Here is a 20,771-nt window from a genome sequence, read left to right as displayed (position 1 = left end):
AGGGCATGCAAGCAATCCACAGACAGAAACCTGCAAGTGTGGCGCTTCTAGCAATGTTTGTTTCCGTAGTGTAGTGGTTATCACGTTCGCCTCACACGCGAAAGGTCCCCGGTTCGATCCCGGGCGGAAACATCTTTTAATTTTTTTTTTTTTTTTTTTTTTATGTATTTATTTGTATATTATTATTGATTAATTATTTAATTATTAATAAAGTGATGAAGTGCTGCTTTACATCAACGTGTGTATTCCAAACATCACTAAACAGACTGTTTTCATTACTGCAACAGCATCGATTGCATTTACAACCTTTGTCCACTAAAGGGTGCCATTTCCTTATAACGATGAAGGCCATTTTTCCATTCAATCGAATAGGGACATTCGAATGAGTAAAACGTGCCTATGATTTAAAGCCCCGCCTCCTTAATTCACAGACAGTGAGCACTTGTCAGAACCTCAGGCAGTGTCTAGCCAGAGAACGAGAGCTCAGTGTGGAGCGCACACTGTAGAGCTACTACGACTACAAAGTAAGAGACATTAAATAAACCAGTCATCAGAGACGGGAGAAACTTTTCTTTTGTTGTTTTGCTTTCTTTCTGTGTCGCACGAGAAGGCAGAAGCGATGTTGCATTTCAGCAGAACGTTCGAGAATGAAAAGCTGCAGCTTCAGGAGTTGAATAAGAGGCTCAGCCAGTACCTGTCCCGGGTGAAGCAGCTGGAGCTGGAGAACGCCTCCCTCCTCACGGAGATCAGCACTCTGAGGCAGGAGAGGACAGGGGAGTGGGAGCAGCAGCAGCACATGGAGGAGCTGCGGGGGCTCCGTAGAGCAGTGAACCAGCTGGCTCTTGAGAAAGCCCAAGCCGAGATGGAGCGAGAGAGGCTGCGCAGAGAATTCCAGCTGCTGCAGGAGCTGATCTGCCAGGAGAGTGGTGCATGCAGGGACATCCACGGGGAGCTGACAGGGTGCGACAAGCACCTCCAGCAAGCCTGCTTGAAGAACCTCACCCTGGAGGAGCACCTCCTGAAGCTGCAGAGGGAGCAACAAGCCCTGGAGGACAGCCATAGACAAGAGATCTGTGCGCTCCGAGAGCAGCTCTGTTCCAGGCTCATGCCCATGATCACCCAACGGGGCCAAGGACCCCCAGCACTAACCCTGGAAGAGGTGGAGGAGTATATGCTGAGCATGTCCCAGGCCTGGGCCCACACTGTGGAGCTGCACCGCACGAGGGTCGAGGAGCTTGAGGAGTCCCTGCGGCTGGACCAGCAGAGGCAGGAGGAGCTGGGCAGAGAGAAGAGGCAGAGCGCCGCTCAGCTGGAGAAGCTGCGTAAGGAGATGCACAGGCAGAGCCACATCCAGGAGGGACTGGAAAGCGAGCTCGTCAACCTGCAGGAGAGCTGCTACCAGGAGCTGCATGACTACCAGGTCTGCATTTTATGCCATGTCTTTAGTAGTTGTTGGTTGCCGGTTTTCGCATTGGAGAAAAAGGATGTGTCGCCATAAAGTAAGGAGCTGCTGTATCTGAGCACAGAAGCACCTAAAGCTCCTGGAATGGTTAAATTGATCATATTTCATACACAGAGTTGTAATGAGTGGCTTACTCTCTGCTTGCTTTGTGTCAATGTGTGGTCTGTCCTCTCTGCTTTGTGTCCTCTCTGCTTTGTGTCACTGTGTGGTCTGTCCTCTCTGCTTTGTGTCACTGTGTGGTCTGTCCTCTCTGCTTTGTGTCACTGTGTGGTCTGTCCTCTCTGCTTTGTGTCACTGTGTGGTCTGTTCTCTCTGCTTGGAGTGGCTGGACACCTCTAAGATATTTAGAGCTTGTAGTATGTTATGTTGACACACTGGTGCCTGGATTAGAAGAACTCTTAGGCAAATTCAGCTACTTGTATTTTCGGGTTTAAAACTAAAGAAATGCTAACGAGACATTATTCAGCAGGTACAGGCATTCCTTAGCACAAAACCGTGAGGTTGGATTTTATAGATAAGGTCATGGATTGGAAAGCCTTGTTTTATTTTTTTTAAAGCCTGCACTGGGGTGATAGCAGTACTACAGTTGTAATGAGTGCAGTGTTAAAAAGGACGAGCAGCGAGGCACCAGCAGACCTACTCAGGTTCCAGCTTCTCGTCTCTCAGGAGTGGTTTCAGTGTCCGTGAGGGAGCTCCTGCCTGTTCACAGCATCACTCAACGCACTCTGCTGTGCAGCTGGCATGTCCCTGTGTAGGAGAGCCAGGGGAGGCTATGGGAGACCCTTCACTGTACTCCCCCTTTTAGAACATCAATAAAACGCCGTGGTCTGTGACAAAGAGGCCATGCTAAAGCAAAGTGCACCTCCAGACCTGCTGCAGCTGCATTAGTTAATGCTATAACTAGCATCAGCCTCTTAAACCAATTTACCAGCTGCTCTGCAGATCATAATAACCTGCCTCACATGATAGTATTAAGCTTACAAGTAACCTTGCACCACGCCTCCCTAGGGGGAAGTAAAGACACTGCCACAGTAAAAAGCAGGACATTGACCTGGAGTGCATGTTGAGCAATGCTCTTTTTGTGTGATTCGACACTGTTTGTGTCTCCAGGTGCTGATTGAGCAGCTGGATGAAGAGAGGAGAGAGCTGAGTGTCGCCATCGCAGAAAAGCTGAAGGACCAGCAGGAGCTCATGCAGGTGAAGATGGGGCTCAGCATGGAGGTCGCCACCTACAGGTAGGACTCTTCATTGCACTCTGCAATTTCATGCCAAGTGACCATAATAACTGTCTTGAATTTTCAACATCTTCTCCAAACTTTAATCAAAGACTCGTAGCCTCCTACAGCCTGTCAGGTTGCCTTTGTGTATAATTTGATAAAACATTGATTTTGTAGGAATCTTACAATAAGTTACAGGTTTTGCCAGGACTGGCCTCTCATATGAGGGCCTCCTTTCTGCAATAATAGCCTTCAGATGCATTCAGTTGTAAAGACCCATCTATTTAGAAACACTATTAATCACAAGTCAGGGTTGTTGGGAGCACAAAGCTATTTCCTTGAACTGTCAAAGGCAGCAGGCTTATAAAGCATGGCTTAGAGTCAGTTCACAGAACATTTTACTGAAGAGAAAAAAACACCACCTCCCTCTTTCACAGCTTTTTAAAATATTTGCACAGCAACATCATTTCTGTATTCAGCTGGGACCAACTGCAGGCCTGCATTTACAATGCTTACTGTCTAACACAGAGTGGCACACTGAGATGTAACCAGCCAGTCAAAGAGAGATTTCACACTCTGAGCCGAAATGCATTTCACTGTAACAATACTGAACATGTGGAAGTGCCCTCTGATGTGGGTTCTCTCCCTGCTAATCACCTGCTCAGCAGTGATGCTGACCCCTTCAGCTGAGCTGGTACACAACATTACAGCTGCAGTTTTCCGTTACTAACAGTTCCCCCTATGTTTAGAAAGCGGTAGCTTACTGTGTGTAAACTCACCACCAGCGTGCTTGAATACTCTTCTGATGCAGTTAAACAGCAGCTCCTCATCACCATGTGGTGTGTATTAATACATCACCACTGTAATAAAGTACCAGCTCAGAACTGCGGAGGTGCATTTCACAGCACAAGCTAAAGGAACAAAGGATTCATTGTACACAGGCTACCCGGCATAGCAATTTTACACATAACAATAAACCATTTGACTCGTTTTCTGGACCAGAAAGTGGCCGCTCATGCCTTTGCCAATATCAAATAACACACCCTAACGGCCCCATTCTGCTGCACTGCCGTCTCGCTCTGAATGAGAAACGGAAAGTGCAGTCTGAGAGCCTCTGTTTAATGAGGGTGCAGTGGAGAGCCAGGGCAGCGTCATTACCAGCTCCACTGGCCCCTGTGGCCCCTCTGTTTAATGAGGGTGCAGTGGAGAGCCAGGGCAGCGTCATTACCAGCTCCACTGGCCCCTGTGCTCTGTTTAATGAGGGTGCAGTGGAGAGCCAGGGCAGCGTCATTACCAGCTCCACTGGCCCCTGTGTTCTGTTTAATGAGGGTGCAGTGGAGAGAGCATCATTACCAGCTCCACTGGCCCCTGTGCTCTGTTTAATGAGGGTGCAGTGGAGAGTCAGGCGAGCGTCATTACCAGCTCCACTGGCCCCTGTGTTCTGGCCCTTGCAGGCTGATTGTTTAACTTGTATGCTTTGACGCTCGGTCGAGCCCTGAGCAGGGTTACACGGCCCCATCTCAAATGTTATGTGTTTCTTGGAACGTATTTTTAGTGATTTCATACATTGCTGTAGCAACAGAGCAACTGTTGTCCTAAAGCGTGCCAATAGCACTTACTAAAGCATTCCACTGGGCCCCTTTCAGCTGCTCCTGCAACCCTTTCTGTGCTCTGCAGTTAGGAATGTTTCCCACTGCATTTTACTCACTGTATTAGCCCCAGTTAGTCATCTTTAATATGTGTGGCTGTGCTTCACCAGGCTTGCAGTGCTGTTTGCTGTTCTGCATTGTGCTGTGGTTTGCACGTGTGTGACCATGGAAAGTTTCGCTGGCATGCATTGTAAACACTTGGGAAGGCAGGGCCAGTGTGTTTCCAGTCTGGTTTCTCTCACTGGGGTGTACAGCTGCACTGCCTGCTAGCAAAAACACTGTCAGCAACAAGATAGAGGTGCCTGCAAAGTGCTGTCAACACTATTCTTTTAGGATTCCTACAGCATACTCTTACTGTGCGCTATTCTACAAAGCTGACTCCTATAGTAAAACTGTTAGTCCTATCTGTAATAGGAGTAGCTTGTGTCAGCTTCCTGTGTGATTCCCTGTGAAGTATTTTGTGAGGGTAACTGCACAGTAACAAATCGAAGAGGCTGTGCATTATAATCAATCTCAAGTACATGTTATCTCAGTTATCTGGTACTGCAAGTCAGTGGCTTAAATGGTTGGCATAGCGCTGAGGTTTCTTGTGTCACAGTATCAGCCCTCACTGAACAGTATTTTTAGCGCCTAGTCAGAGCAATGTTAACTCCTATTTAAAAAGTGTGACTTATCAGATACTTACACTGACGTCTTCAATACGAAGTACATTGACTTTTCAGGTAAAACTACCAACAGTGAAATTAACCTACGCATTTCGTTCTCTGAATGTGATCCTCAGCTTTAAGCTGCATTATTTGGCCCCAGTACATGTTTTGGCAGCTGGCAGCTGTTTTTGTTTTGGAATTCACTGGCTGCTCCTGCACAAACCAGTACACAAAGCGATCGAGTGCAGTAGCGACAGTTTCCTGACTGAATGGGCATCAGAGAACGCTTTGGCTTCATTAATATACCACTGACCCTCTTGTGGTTGCCAGCGGGTTATTCTGGAAGGTCTGGAACCAGTTCCCCAGTAATGTTGTTGAAGCTAACACCCTGGGATCCTTCAAGAAGCTGCTTGATGAGATTCTGGGATCAATAAGCTACTAACAACCAAACGAGCAAGATGGGCCGAATGGCCTCCCCTCGTTTATAAACTTTCTTAGGTTCTTATGTTCTGCTGCTGCTGTCAGGGTACTTCTAAAGGGCAGCATGTTGTTCCAGCTCAGCCTCTGGGTATTTTATCAGGGACTGTATGCCCTGCGGAGGGAGCAGTGTGCTTACAAAGTGTCAGGGCTCCACTTCGGGGTTACTAATACTTCCCCACGCAACTCACTTCTGCTTCTGAACCATAGGACCCACCACAAGCAATACTAAAGCTTGCAGGATTGTTTACTGCAGCCTCACCACAGCCATTGCATTCTCTTCACAGGGCACTGCTAAAGGAGGAGAAGATGGAAACATACCTTTGGACAGACCAGCATGTGAGACAAGCACCCAGAAATAGAGGTATGCTTCACTTCACAATCATTCCCCATGATGTCAGTCTGTTTCTTGATTAATGCACAGAATCGTGGCTGCATTAGAACCCACTTTGCCATACACAGGTGGTCTAGCACTGAGCCTGGATAGGATAATTCTGTCAGTAGCAGAACTTCTTTTAAGATTAAAACCCTTTGTTTTTAAATGCACACAATTGGTGCACAAGCCCTTAGCCTCTTGCTATTTGTGATTCGCCCTAAAGATGCATGGACTCATTTGTCCAGATTGAGCGCAACCTTGCTATTTTGACTTGGGTGTGGAATTGTGATATTTCCAATGACGGTACAGAACTAGCTCTAATGAACTGTTGCACTCTTTGGGTTTCTTGTTGTTTCATCAGGCATTGGAAAGCCGGCCCACACATACACGGTAAAGCACTCAGCGGTGAAGAGGGAGGACGGAAGGAAACCGTTTCCATTCAGCTCACAAACAGACGTTAGATATGAGGAACGTGCCTCCAGTGCAAGCACAGTCTCAAGGCTAGGTCAGGTCAGAACCTATGAAGCGAGCAGAACAGTTCCAAGTGGTTTCTCAGAGAGAGTCCTGCTGGGTGGTACCCAAGTGCCTTCTGCTGCCAGAAAAGTTATCTCATCATCTGCAAGAACCATACAGGTCTCCTCTAGTTCATCCAGGGCAGTTCCCCAGCAGGCCGAAAGAAAGAGCGTTGAAATTAAACCAAGGGTGTTGGTCGAGAAGACCATGAGATCAACAGAGATGACCACACATCCTGCCAGAGACTCTGCTATTAACCTTCAGAGATCCAGCAACGAGAACAGAGCAGGGCCACCTACTGCAGATCAGAAGCCTACACCAGAGGACATAACCAACAAGAGGATTGTTACATCACCCGTCAAGGCACCTCAAGATCCAGAATCTGCTGATGAAAGCAAGGTAAAGATTACGGAGGTCACAATCGCCAGGAAAGAGTCAACTGAAGAGGAATCTGTGGACCTTAACGGATTCAGAGTCAACCAAGGACAGGTTCCAGAGAACAAAGAGGTGAAAACCACACTTCAGGGACTCCAGGTTCAAAACGGCACTGGTGCACAAAAACAAGGCTTTGGAGAAGATCATCCAGGGGGTCAAACTGCTGCTAAATATTTCAGCGAGCCGCAGATTCAAATTGATAAAAAACATAAGGAACAGATTGCAGGTGCAAGCCCAGAAGATGAAAAAAGATCTATAACAGAGGAAAAAGTCTTGGATACCATAACCATGGAAGACATTCTTCAGCAGGTGGTAAATCCTTCTGGTTTGCAGACGACACTCAGCTCCTCTCCCGACTCTAAGGTCACCTACCATGTTGAAAAGACAGAGGTGGAAGATGGAACAACCAAGACCCAGATTTTCTTACAGTCTACCGTGCGGGAGGACCTGGACACATCCAATGATTCCGTTCTGGAGGAGCTGCTAAATAAGGACGTGAAAAGAACTGCTTTGGAGGATATCAGGGGAACCCCGACAGGAAGCATGATCGAAAACCTTCTCAGCCTGGGCATGACCGGATGGGAGAATCGGGAGAACATGGCAGTCAATGTCGAGATTATCGAGGAACCACTGGAAAATCAAAGCGATGAAGAAAAAGAGGAAAAGCTCTCATCGACATTCTTTCAGATCGAGGAGCTTGAAAACGCTCCCCTGGATGTTAAAGAGTCTGTGGGCAGTGAAGAGGTGCTGAACGTAACCATGACAGCTGAAGAGCTGAGGAAGAGGCAGTTTTCAGACAAGGACCCATCCTTTCAAACCTGGGTCCAAAAAGACGAGTATTTTTTGTCTATGCCAGATGATTACACGTCTGAACACCAGGAAAGCGGCCTTTCATCTTTCGACTGCTATGGAATGAGACAGGAGTGGTCAGGAGATGAAAGGTACTGGCAACAGGAGCCAGGACCCAACCAGGAGCAAAGCTTCACTGATACAATGACTAAACATTACAGGAGAGAACCTCAAGCTTCAGAGCCAAGAGCAGAGTTCGACAGAGCAGAGATCGATAAGCAGACTTCGTCTGAGTGCGTCGTAGAAGAAATCAAGGTTCCACGTAAAGTTCAAGAATCAGTGTTGGAACGGCTGAGAGAGGATGGGCACAGTCCAAAGGAGCAGCTGAAAGGGGCTTTGGAGCAACTGAAAGGAACGGCGTCTGACAATTTGACAGAGGAACTGGCTATGTTAACCAGCAACGGACAGGACAGCTCCGATAACCTGGCTGTTGATATCAGAAAAGTACAGCAGTCTTCTGACAGTGGTGTGGTGACCATCGTCGCGGAAATCAATGTTTCCCAAAATCTTGAGTCAGGCCTCCCGGAGGGACAGGGAGAAGAAGTTTCCGATGAGCAGGTAATGGCAGCTCACAGCGCAGATAACAAAGAACCGAAGATTACAGTTTCCACAGATCAAGACGTGAGAGTGCAGAGAATGAGCTGGACCGCGAGCAGCAAAGACCCAGGGAGCCCAAACGCAGAGCACTCAGCCCCCGACATCAACAAATCGGTGAAGCACATTAAACTGGGTCCCTCTGAGAAATCATTCACTTTCCAGATGGACGTCTCCCAGGTTGAAACTTCCACCACTGGCAAGGGGCCACAAGAAGCAAAAGCTTTTAATTCCCAGGCAGAGTTCACTGACGGAGCCAACGGGAGGGCAGTCAGGGAGGAAGTTTATCAGTACGTGCAAAGGGCCGGGGAGGATGGGGAGGAGCAGGTAGAGATGTAGGATCCCAGCCAAGGTCAAACAGCAGCACAGTTTGCGTTTTCCAAAGCACTGCAGCAGCACAGAATAGTGGCCCCCCGATCAGTGATCAACAAGGAACAGAGGATTGCGGCTGTTTACCTGGACGAAGATGATGAAGATTAGCTGAATGGACGTTAAGAGATGCTGAAAAAGATTTGCTGCTTGGTAATCTGGATTCACTATTAGCATCAGAGATAACAATAGTACCCCCCCCGAAATCCATGCCGCCCCCGAAATCCATGCCGTAAAATCAGATGCAAAGTAGATTTTATTCCACTTGAGTGTGAGTTTATAACTGAAAGTCAGTTCTGAAGCTATGATGCTCATTCAGCTCATCAATAATCATTTGTAACCATCAGAAGCAATCTTTAGCCAGGATATTACTGCTTCTACTTTTGAACAATTATAATGCACAACTGTGTAATGGTTTTGCTTAATCATTACAGGCCTGGGCACACCTGAAATCCAATTAGGTTCAAAACACTTAGATTTCTGCACTACATGATTTCAAAGGTTAGTTTCACTGTGACAAAATAGTTTCTGTCTCCAAGCTTCATAATAATAACAGTGTTCTAGGATACATGACTAAAGGTAGATCACTCCCCGACACACCTTTCTAGAAAGCTTTGAGACGCTGTGCAAGGTCCTGCAGAGTGACTGCAGTGTGCGCGTGGTGCTCCTGATTGCCAATGCTCAAGATAATACAGTAGCTTGGTAAACCACACCACACCACACACTGCTTTTGTAGCTGTCGCGTGCATCCTGTAGCATGGAATGGCTTCAATGGCATTATCACAGCCATGTTTTAAACGTGCTGAAGATCTTTGCTTATTGTTCTACTGTAACTGGGAGAAGAGCAGGTTTTTTGTTTTTTAATATATAAAACTTTATGTGCTGCTTTTGTACATCTAACCTTGTACGCAATGTTGAGTTGCAGCATGGGACGCTGACCTGCAGGACAGAGCTCACTCACTGCAGGATAGAATAAACACAGCCGCCTCATAGAAATCCCCTTTGGGCATTCCCGATCCCACACTAGTGGGTTCAATCTGTGGCACTGTTCACCTGCAATGAGTAACCCAGCAGCCGAAGCAAAGCAGACGTTGCTGTTGGACGAAAGGAAAGGGTTTTGTTTTTAAGTGTAGGATGACGGCTTAAATATGACGCAGCGTCCCCTTTTGTGTAAGACTGAGGTTTATCCATTATGAATGGGGCATTTTGCAAACCCCCTTTCCCCAGTTGTGTCCCTTGAAAGTGCCCTGCCTGTCAGTTCTGTCCGCGCCTGGTCCTGTGGTGTGTGCTGCCCTCCTTTCCACCCTCATGCCAGTACAGCGCGAGACCCACAAGCACACATGTTCCGACAGGGGTGCTGCATCTCTTGCTTCCTTTATTTTAGAATCTTAATAAACTGATTTGCACGTACAGATTTTTTGGCAGCTTTGTATTTTACCCTTTTTTTGTTTGACACAGGTCAGTATAATTAAGAAAATAAAAGCCCTTAAAAAAAAAAAAAAAAAAACTTTGAGTCGTTGTTATTATTGGAAAATAACCTTGACACGTTCTGTGTGGCACAATGGCAAAAGCACTGGAGGTGGAAACGGATCATTTCCTAGCTGAGTCTGAAGCCACTCCAGGTCTGAGGTACTGACTAGAAGCCTTTTTGAGTTCCCATACAAATAAAAACAATTTAAACAGCAATATTACTTGAATAATATACATGTTTTAAAGAGATTCTGGGTAGAAGGCACTGAATTTCCTGGACCCTCTACAGCACTTCATGGGGAAAACTGGCCAAAACACACACATCACTTCATGGGAAAACTGGCCAGCAGCATTCAGTTCAGTCAGAATTACTGGAGCGCACTATACCAGGCTCTCCACTGAGCAGTGTGGGATCAGGGAGGTGGAAGAGTTAGCCTTCTCCTTTCAATGGCATTTCGGTTTTGGCAGCAAGGCAAGCGACCACATCAACAAAGTAAGTCTTTGCATTTAAAAACAGAAAGAGTGTCCCTGCATTAATTTCCTGTTGTGCTGCTCTGACTCTGTTGCCCTTCACACTGGAGGCAGTCCAGGCTTTCTACACTGACAGCACTCTGTGGAGCAGCAGCTGTAGCCATGGTTACCAGCAACAGAACATGATCTCACCACTTAAGTGTTATTGTTCAGGGGCTCTTTTCAAAAGGTTATTGGCCTCCGGTTCTGTAAACTTAGTAAGCTGTGATTGAGTGCAGGATGCTAGCGACCCACACTGCTCCATACAGCAACACAGTCATTCTGCATTACTATACAGCAACACAGCAGCAAGCTAGTCATTCTGCATTACTATACAGCAACACAGTCATTCTGCTTTACTATACAACAACAGAGCAGCAAGCGAGTGATTCTGCATTACTATACAGCAACACAGCAGCAAGCTAGTTATTCTGTATACAGCAACAGAGCAGCAAGCGAGTCATTCTGCATTACTATACAACAACACAGCAGCAAGCTAGTCATTCTGCATTACTATACAGCAACACAGTCATTCTGCTTTACTATACAACAACAGAGCAGCAAGCGAGTGATTCTGCATTACTATACAGCAACACAGCAGCAAGCTAGTTATTCTGTATACAGCAACAGAGCAGCAAGCGAGTCATTCTGCATTACTATACAACAACAGAGTAGCAAGCGAGTCATTCTGCATTACTATACAACAACAGAGCAGCAAGCGAGTCATTCTGCATTACTATACAGCAACACAGCAGCAAGCTAGTTATTCTGCATTACTATACAATAACAGAGCAGCAAGCGAGTTATTCTGCATTACTATACAGCAACACAGCAGCAAGCTAGTCATTCTGCATTACTATACAACAACAAAGCAGCAAGCTAGTCATTCTGCATTACTATACAATAACAGAGCAGCAAGCGAGTTATTCTGCATTACTATACAACAACACAGCAGCAAGCGAGTCATTCTGCATTACTATACAATAACAGAGCAGCAAGCGAGTTATTCTGCATTACTATACAATAACACAGCAGCAAGCTAGTCATTCTGCATTACTATACAATAACAGAGCAGCAAGCGAGTTATTCTGCATTACTATACAACAACACAGCAGCAAGCGAGTTATTCTGCATTACTATACAACAACACAGCAGCAAGCGAGTTATTCTGCATTACTATACAGTAATGTTTGAATGTCAAGTTTGCTTGTGTTTGAATGGACATGCATTCCATTTCGATGAACAGCTTGCAAGGGTCCGGAATGCAACACAATGATCTAATAAGCAGCATTCAATTAAATAAATTCAGTTAAAACTGAATGGAACATGGCAGAGTCTCTAAGGGATAATCTGTCTCAATCATCTCCAGTTGAAATGAGAGGGGGGAATTAATAACCATTTAGAAAGATGCATGCCGACGCAGCTGAAATGTCAGTCACAAACGACTCATTTCAGAAGCAGTTTGGAGTGCAGAGGATCATTTAAACAAGCACAGCTGTTCCTGCTGGATAAATACAGGCTCCCAGAAGATTTCTCTTCAAGCTTGCCCTTGAAATTTTAGAAGAGCCTGAAATGCTGTAACCTTGGTGCATGTGTCCCAGGACACTCATGTAAACAAGATATTTTTACCTCATTGAGATTTTTTTTTAACGTTTTAAATAAAAAAACATCCCACTACCCACCTATTCTAGGATCTAGTTGCAGAATTATATTTGGCTGCACCAGCATGGGGCTTGGCTTCAGAGAAGTTTTTATAAATACACTGCGTCATTTCTAAAAACTCAAACTATACAGACCTGGAAAAGGAAGGCAGGAAAGAAAGCCCTGCCACCCCTCCACGCAGGGCAGTTACTCAGGGCACTGGAATGAGCCTGCAAAAGAAGAAGGGTGATTAAATGGAAAACAACACCACTGACCACAAGCAATAAATTCATTAATTTTCCCCTTCACTCGAGTCTTACTGGAATATTTCACTCTTAGAAACTCGAGGAGGGATGTATATTCAATCTGCCTTAAAGCTCTAGGTTCTCAACTCCATTTACTTCTGAATGTAAAAAAACAGATTGCCAATTGAAAAACACCTTAAGATGACCTACAGGCTCCTATATTAAAAGGCTGAGTTGTTTGTTTTATGGCTTATCAGGTGTATTGTTTTATTCTTCAAAGGATGATTTGAAGTGAACAGGTTTGAGAATGTAACCCTGGGTCGTTAATCCCATTGAGTGCTGGGGTTTGTTCTCCAGTGGAAAGAGATCTGTCTTCTGCTCCTGCACAGCCTTTAAAAACTTAAAAAATACAAGAAGAGAACTTTAACATCTAGCTATTCACAAAGGGCATGTCTGCAGTTGCACCTGCATGCCCGCAGTGGAGAGCTCCCGCGCTGCACCTGCATGCCCGCAGTGGAGAGCTCCCGCGCTGCACCTGCATGGCCGCAGTGGAGAGCTCCCGCCCTGCACCTGCATGCCCGCAGTGGAGAGCTCCCGCGCTGCACCTGCATGCCCGCAGTGGAGAGCTCCCACGCTGCACCTGCATGCCCGCAGTGGAGAGCTCCCGCCCTGCACCTTCATGCCCGCAGTGGAGAGCTCCCGCGCTGCACCTGCATGCCCGCAGTGGAGAGCTCCAGCTTCTGCCACAGAGGACTGGAAACAAATGCTTCTGTTTGGAACCTGATCTGGTTACGCTTCTTGCTACAGTACAGCATGTTTTGCTTTGTGTCGCTCCGTGTTGACAGCTCAGCGAGCATCTCAAGAGAAGACTTTATTTGGTAGGAACTTGGCCTTGAAGCAGCAACTAAGAAGATCCTGACCTTCAAAGAATTTTCCCAAGCAAAGAGTGCCTCATGCATCCATTCCCAAACCCCTGGCTGTTTGCGATCCCGATGATGTTATTGCAGAGCAGTTTCACCCATTCCAGGTTTGACTACCAGATTGATTAGCCACAGTGTATAGGTAACAAGCATAGGTGTGTAATTAAACTCATAGTAAAACCAGGAATGGATTAAACTGCTATGCAATGGTAGTCTTACTTCCATCCTTGGATCCTGCAAGCCCAGCCCAGGAGGATTCAGAACCTGCTTCCTATCAGACCAATAGCTGAAGATTCTGCAGCATGGATCACATATTAAACAGTGCGCTTCTACAGCACACAACAGGAGCAAGCTGGTGTTTTTCATTTATTTCATTTTTTTGTAATGTAAAAGAGAGGAAAGGAATGCTAACCCATGATTTTAAATATATGTATTATTATTATTATTATTATTATTATTATTATTATTATTAGTGTATACCCACACATAACATACACAGCACAAACTTTGTATGTGTGATGGTCTAAATACTATTGCACTACAGCATGTTTATCAGTTGTCTCATGCATTTTTCCAATACTTGTTTTGTAGCATCCTGAAAAGCTTTGTTGGTTTTTCCTTTGTTTCTCTCCAGGCAAAAGTCCTAATAGGGCAGCTGGGATCGATGCAGACTGACTGCCAGGAATTTATCCTGCACAAACAATCCCAGCCAGAGAGGAAGCAGGGCGAGAGGCAGAGGGGAGCTCCAGAGAGGAAGAGCCTGTGAGGCTTCAAGATCTCTGATAGGTAAATACCTCACAAGTGACAGAATGCATAGCTGTGAAATACAAAGCTCACACTTTCACTATGAGTCTTCTACATCAATAAACCACAAAAAACCGACCACTGTAAAATAATGAAGGGCTGTTATATAGGAAAATACAGGACTTTTAAATGTACTGCCTTCACAAGCACTGAAGCCAAATGCACAAAGACGTGTGTATAATTCTAGACCAGTAGGCATGCGTGTATCTATGTGTGTGTGCATGTGTGTTGTATTAGTTTTTATTTTTAAGCTCTTGCTTCAAATAATAAAGACGTTTGCTGTATAATTCTCCCCGCTGATCTGTTTCCATTTAGCTCTGGGCTGTTCCACTATGACACTGTCCAGGAATTCCCATTACTGCGGCTCACTGTGTGGGAGAAGGGAGCTGCTCTGCTGCACTGACCAGCACTGTCTGAAACAGGAGAAAGAACGATCCAGAATCATTGCTAAGCAGCTCTGCTGTATGGCAGCGCCATAACCTTTGACTGAGTTAGAGCACTTGGTGCTGTTTTTAAAGTTCAACCACGGAAACATGGTAGCGTTGTGTAATACACTGCTGTGAAGGATTCTGTGCCCTGGCGATGACATGAGGTTAAAGGCTCTATAACCACGAATGCAGATGAGCCTGTTTCTTTTGCACAGCGGTTAAGATGGTCGTTTGTGGTGTGCGGGGTCGCCGGTTCACGCCCAGCCCTCCTCCCTGTTACAGATTAATGCAACAACACAATGATACCAACTTGCAGAACATGTGTCACCCTCTATTTTCGGTAACACTGTGTCATCACTGGTTTGCAGTAAACAAGTTAGTCATTCACTGGAACTCCTGGAAATAAAGTGTTAGTCCTAATGCTCTTTGAGCAGGATGACAGGAGAGAGTTATTAGAACTCATCTTCTTACAGAAATAAGATCTTGACAGCTGTGGAAATGACTGTAACGCAGAGGTAATCAAGTTATGTGTCCTTCGTCAAATTCCAAGCCCATACCAACCCGCCTTAACCCTGATGACCTGGCAAGCTTATTCCTGGGAACATGAGGGCATCTCTGAGTCTTGCTCCCTGTGTCGCCTGCAGTTAACAGTCACACTCTTAAAACGGCCCGGCCGTCATAAACAGGGTCCAATCCAGCACTGTATGGTGGTGCTACCGTGGATACAGCATACCCATTGTGTAACGTCTCTAAAATACAGGGGGAGCGGAAATCTCTGTAATAACAAACAATGAGAACCAGACTTCCCAGAGCTTCCTTTAACATTCAGTCATGGATTTTTCAAATCACTGGTTCCTATGAGGAAATGGCTTCCAAGTGAGCAAGTGCTGTTCAGCTGGTACACAGTGGACAAAGCTAAACACAGCAAGAGAACTCAGCAGTGTTACTGAACCACAGCCCCTATGCAAATACAACAGAACTCAGCAGTGTTACTGAGCCACAGCCCCTATTCAAATACAGTAAGAGAACTCAGCAGTGTTACTGAGCCACAGCCCCTATGCAAATACAAGAGAACTCAGCAGTGTTACTGAACCACAGCCCCTATGCAAATACAAGAGAACTCAGCAGTGTTACTGAGCCACAGCCCCTATGCAAATACAGCAAGAGAACGCAGCAGTGTTACTGAACCACAGCCCCTATGCAAATACAAGAGAACTCAGCAGTGTTACTGAACCACAGCCCCTATGCAAATACAAGAGAACTCAGCAGTGTTACTGATCCACAGTCCCTATGCAAATACAGCAAGAGAACTCAGCAGTGTTACTGAGCCACAGCCCCTATGCAAATACAGCAAGAGAACTCAGCAGTGTTACTGAACCACAGCCCCTATGCAAATACAAGAGAACTCAGCAGTATTACTGAGCCACAGCCCCTATGCAAATACAAGCGAATTCAGCAGTGTTACTGAGCCACAGTCCCTATGCAGATACAAGAGAACTCAGCAGTGTTACTGAACCACAGCCCCTATGCAAATACAACAAGAGAACTCAGCAGTGTTACTGAGCCACAGCCCCTATGCAAATACAGCAAGAGAACTCAGCAATGTTACTGAACCACAGCCCCTATGCAAATACAGCAAGAGAACTCAGCAGTGTTACTGAGCCACAGTCCCTACGCAAATACAGCAAGAGAACTCAGCAGTGTTACTGAGCCACAGCCCCTATGCAAATACAAGATAACTCAGCAGTGTTACTGAACCACAGCCCCTATGCAAATACAGCAAGAGAACTCAGCAGTGTTACTGAGCCACAGCTCCTATGCAAATACAGCAAGAGAACTCAGCAGCGTTACTGAGCCACAGCCCCTATGCAAATACAAGAAAACTCAGCAGTGTTACTGAACCACAGTCCCTATGCAAATACAAGATAACTCAGCAGTGTTACTGAACCACAGCTCCTATGCAAATACAGCAAGAGAACTCAGCAGTAGAATCTAGTGCCATAGCGCCAAAGGTGCACCCCTGTACTCTCAGCACATAATCACATCCAGCTGTGCCTTTGAGTCTTCACTTTTCATTTATGCTGCGCTGCTTGCGTAATGATATGCTGGAACAAACTTTTAAAAGACGTTCTTTTCTGATATCACGCTCATCTAAAAAGAAGGTGTTCGACCGTATAAATAAACCAGTACTGCCATCTTCTGGCTATTCTGTGAAATAGACAGCGGGATTCCAAAACGGCGGCTTGCAGGGAAAACCCCGGGCTGTTCGGGGGCTAAACCCCCATTAACAGCAGCCAGCCCCGGCACTGACGCTGCAAACAGCCTGCTAGATTGTAGTGCTATTTGTCTGCTGGTGTTCAAGCCTCACAGAAGTGAGGTCATGTCTGTTCATTTTGGAGCCGTAGGATTACGACTTTTAACAGGAGCCAAGTCCCATCAATCCTACAACAATGGGCAATTCGGCCAGACTTACTGAGCTTTCATTCCACTGCAGAGTTTACACGTTTTGTTTTTTTCAAAAAGGAAAAACAAACTATTCATGGCTGCAAAACCAGTAACAATTAGTTGAGTGCCCGTATCAAAAGCAATCAGCATCGCGGGCTGTTTACTACCAACAGCTTAGTAAACATGACCCTGTGCGTCGGAACAATAACCCTAACACACACACACACACACGAACTGCGCAGCATTGTACATGTCAGGTAATACAAGCCAATAAAAAGTACATCACGGCTTGTGCCCTTCAAAAACGTCATATCCCAGAGTGCAACTCGGTTCCGTTCGGCGAATTAACCAATGAACGTTTGCCTTACATAGCTGTTCGTTGCGCGACGTCATTGAAATACCGAGTGACGTGGGTTGTTGTCGAATGGCAGCTGAAAGGAGGTCAGTATGCAAACAGAGAATGGACAGACAGATTAGTGAGTTTTAAACAGTTACGAGAATGGCTGTGTTCGTTTACAGCAAACGACCTTGTCAGAGAGTTGTTTGCTGTGGGTTAAGGGTCAGTGGGCTCTGAGAATGATTGCAATTCTCAACAGCAATTATCTGACTAGTCTGCAAACAGCTCACTATGAAGGGGGTAAAATCCGGGCATTGTTATTGATTATTAAAGAAGTTAATATGTGAAGATGATCATTCGTGTAAATGAAGCCTTGTGCGTACATTACTGTAGAGTTAGAGTTATAATAATAATAATAATAATAATAATAATAATAATAATAATAATAATAATAATGTGTTGCAGAAGTGCGTGTGTCATGTCTCGCAGTGGCAGGTGGTGTACAATAATTCACGTCTCTTGTATTTTTTAAACAATGTCCCGAGTCTGGCCTAAAGTGGAGTAGCACTAAAATAACAATCCATCTTTTAAAACAGCCCGGGTTAAACAGCAATACACTTTTTAAACACATCGGAGGGGGATTTACGACTTTGTTTCTGGTACACGTGAAACTTTGGCCCTGAAACTCGCTGTGCTTTATCATCAGCTTCAGCACGATCAGGGCTATGTTGTAGCAAACACAGAGATCTGACAGGGAGGGGTGCTTTCTTAGGAAGATAAAGGGAGCAGTCCAGTCTCCATTCACATTTTATCACCTTCCAGTGTAATCGCTGCTCAACCTTTAGAAAACAGTTACTACAAACAGATGTTGCTACTTTAAACCCTTTATTTACTTTTTTCAGAAATCATCACAAATCAATTTTTTTGCTTTATTTTCCACAAACCATAATGTAGGTCCCCTCCACAGACCTGATAGCGAGGAAACCCATGGGGGGCAGGTAGGGCCATGGCCTCCGAAGTACATGAGACTATATGGATGGCAAAGCAGGACAGGCACAAGAACCTGTTTCTGAACTACAGGAACCTCAGCCACTTCCCTCTGGAGCTGCTGAAGGGGGAGGGCCTGCAGCATCTGGAGAGGCTCTATATGAAGAAAAACTCCCTAACCAGCCTGGTACTAGCTTCCACTACACTGTGTACTGCGCTCCTCCGCACGCTCGCATCCCACTGATGGAATAGCAGATCAAAGGGTAGTTGTTTTGTGAACTGGTAGAGCTGCATGGACCGATTTGAATGTGATTGAGCTCTCCACAGGTGAGGGTCCTTGCTGTTGGTCGGGCTGATTCACCATTCACAGTGAAATGAGTGAAGAAGCGGCTGCTTGGGTTTGTGTGGATCGCTGTCCTCCACAGAGTCTAACAAAAGCAGCAGGCGCCACAAATCCAGGCAGCTGTTTCTTCATTTTGTTTCATTTTGTTTCACTTTGAATTTGTAGCCTAGTCAACACCAGTGACCCTCACCTGATTGCCAGCAACTGATTTCAGCACTGTAAACTGGTAGGTCCCATTATCACAGACAGGTTCAGTGATGGTACAGTACAGAGTCACTTATCCATAAGTCTATTGCTGGCAAAGAAAGGCCGTTCAGTAATTTTCAGTCTTGCAATGGGTTCTTGTAATTTCATGGTGCAGGTCAGTTGGTTAGCTAGACTGCTTACATCCCCCATTTGTCCTGTTACTTGACGTGGCACAGTGCTTGTAAGAATGCCACACATTGAATTTTGTTTTTAAAAAGCACTGTGATGTAGCCTACACTGTAATTATATCTTATGCATTGTAATTCATTCATTCCCAAAATACACTGCAAAAGACTCCACAGTACCTATACATAAGACATAGTCATGGAAACATCTTTTTTTTTCAGCCAGAAAATATAGCCCAGAAGCTACCTAACCTGATTGAATTGTGAGTATTATGAAAACTTCATCTTTTAAAGAAAAAGCTCAATGCAATATTCAAAGTGATAACATGTACAGTACAATGCAATGCTGTTTCATCCCAGCAGAGGGCAGTACCTCCTGTACAATAGAGTACGGGATGTAAGGCAACTGGCTTTGCAGTACCTGATCTGTGAGAAGACAGACATCTCCATTTGGTTGCATTGAAAACATGTTGCATCAGGGCCACTGCATTCTTTACTCTCGCTCTTCTTTTGGTGTATCAGAGTTGTTTTTAAAAGCAAATTTTCCCGCTTCTGAAACAGGTTGACCTTCAGATTCTGCAGCAAGGGGTAGCGGTGGAAGCATACACCGCTCACCTCTTTTACTGTATGTTGTATTTGCAGTTCAAATACAGCGATTTACCAGTTTTACCCACTCACTTGGTCCTCTGCTTTTGAAGTGGTCCAGTTACCTGTTGGAAACAGACTTGGGTTTTGTACAGACACTCTTCCACAGATTCCTCCCAGGTGTCCTTTGAGGCTAAAGCACATGCCATGCCAAGTCTGGTACAGGGGATACAGCATGGGGAATAAAGAACCCCTTGAATGAGACCTCAGCTGCTTTGCTTTGGAGTCCGGTTTAGAACTTGCTGAGCATCCCTTGTGAAGGGCAGTAGGACCTACAGTTGCTCACTAAGAGCTGCAGAATTGAGCTATTACTTATTGCTCTGTTAAAGCAGCTTCATGTTCTCAGTGTGTCTTGCTGGGTAACATCCATCATCCAGAAGTGTAAAAGTCTTCTATATATTTTTCTGCAGGCTAACATAGCATTTATTTGAAACACAGACGTATAATAAAAGCTTGCTTCAGTGATGTGGAAATGTAGTTACTGGGATCATTATCCTTCATCATTTGGCAGGGTCCCAAGGTTCATATATTTTGCCACTGCTTCTAAAAGCCTTGGGCTCACTTTCACTGTGTCAGATTACAGTTTTCTCTAATAAGCCACGGTTCAATGAGAGTCGATTCTCTTGCTGCAGGATTAGTTTAAATCCCATTGCTTAGTGTGGTAGGGTAAGCATAGACAGTGACATGCTATTAGACACAGCAAGGGAATAGCACCGGAGAGAAGGGCACAGTACCGAAAGCAGTTCTAAAAAGCCAGTGTGACAAAATGCAATCTTTCTTCTACTGACTGATTTTTCTTGCAAGAATGTAAAAGCACTTCACCACCTTGCATTACCTTCCAAACAAAGTTACAATTCACAATGTGTAGTTTGAGCCATGTTACATATGTAATTATCATGGTCTCCTACTCTGTACAGTAAACATTACAATGGGAAACAATGGACAAGAGCTCTCTGTGTATTGCAGTAGCTATTCTAGTTTGGACAGTGGTGTGGAAGATGGGATTGTATGTATGTGATGTCCCGTGATGCATATGT

General features: G+C 45.3%; 2 protein-coding genes and 1 non-coding gene across 9 annotated transcripts in view; all 3 read left to right on the top strand.

The window, feature by feature from the left end:
* The first annotated feature begins 59 nt into the window (after nucleotides 1-59).
* Nucleotides 60-132, top strand: trnav-cac. Its single transcript has one exon. It is a non-coding gene; the product is annotated as a tRNA-Val (tRNA).
* A 315-nt stretch (nucleotides 133-447) lies between these two features.
* Nucleotides 448-10,095, top strand: LOC121298541 (synemin-like). Its single transcript, XM_041225667.1, has 4 exons — nucleotides 448-1,420; nucleotides 2,573-2,697; nucleotides 5,740-5,816; nucleotides 6,190-10,095. The coding sequence occupies exons 1-4, from the start codon at nucleotides 620-622 to the stop codon at nucleotides 8,556-8,558; spliced, it is 3,372 nt and encodes a 1,123-aa protein (XP_041081601.1). The 5' UTR covers nucleotides 448-619; the 3' UTR covers nucleotides 8,559-10,095.
* A 7,347-nt stretch (nucleotides 10,096-17,442) lies between these two features.
* The window catches only part of LOC121299066 (leucine-rich repeat-containing protein 28-like), a 28,162-nt gene continuing 24,833 nt past the window's right edge, over nucleotides 17,443-20,771 (top strand). For all 7 annotated transcript variants that reach the window (XM_041226573.1, XM_041226572.1, XM_041226570.1 and 4 more), the window contains exons 1-3: nucleotides 17,443-17,492; nucleotides 18,343-18,562; nucleotides 19,312-19,352. In XM_041226573.1, the coding sequence (XP_041082507.1) occupies nucleotides 18,395-18,562; nucleotides 19,312-19,352 (209 nt within the window). In that variant the 5' untranslated portion in view covers nucleotides 17,443-17,492; nucleotides 18,343-18,394. The remainder of the gene's footprint in view (nucleotides 17,493-18,342; nucleotides 18,563-19,311; nucleotides 19,353-20,771) is intronic.

The sequence above is a fragment of the Polyodon spathula genome, chromosome 24 (assembly GCF_017654505.1).
Source record: "Polyodon spathula isolate WHYD16114869_AA chromosome 24, ASM1765450v1, whole genome shotgun sequence".
Taxonomy (NCBI): Eukaryota; Metazoa; Chordata; class Actinopteri; order Acipenseriformes; family Polyodontidae; genus Polyodon; species Polyodon spathula.
Note: the sequence above shows the minus strand (reverse complement) of the source record. Positions and strands in the feature narration are given on the sequence as shown.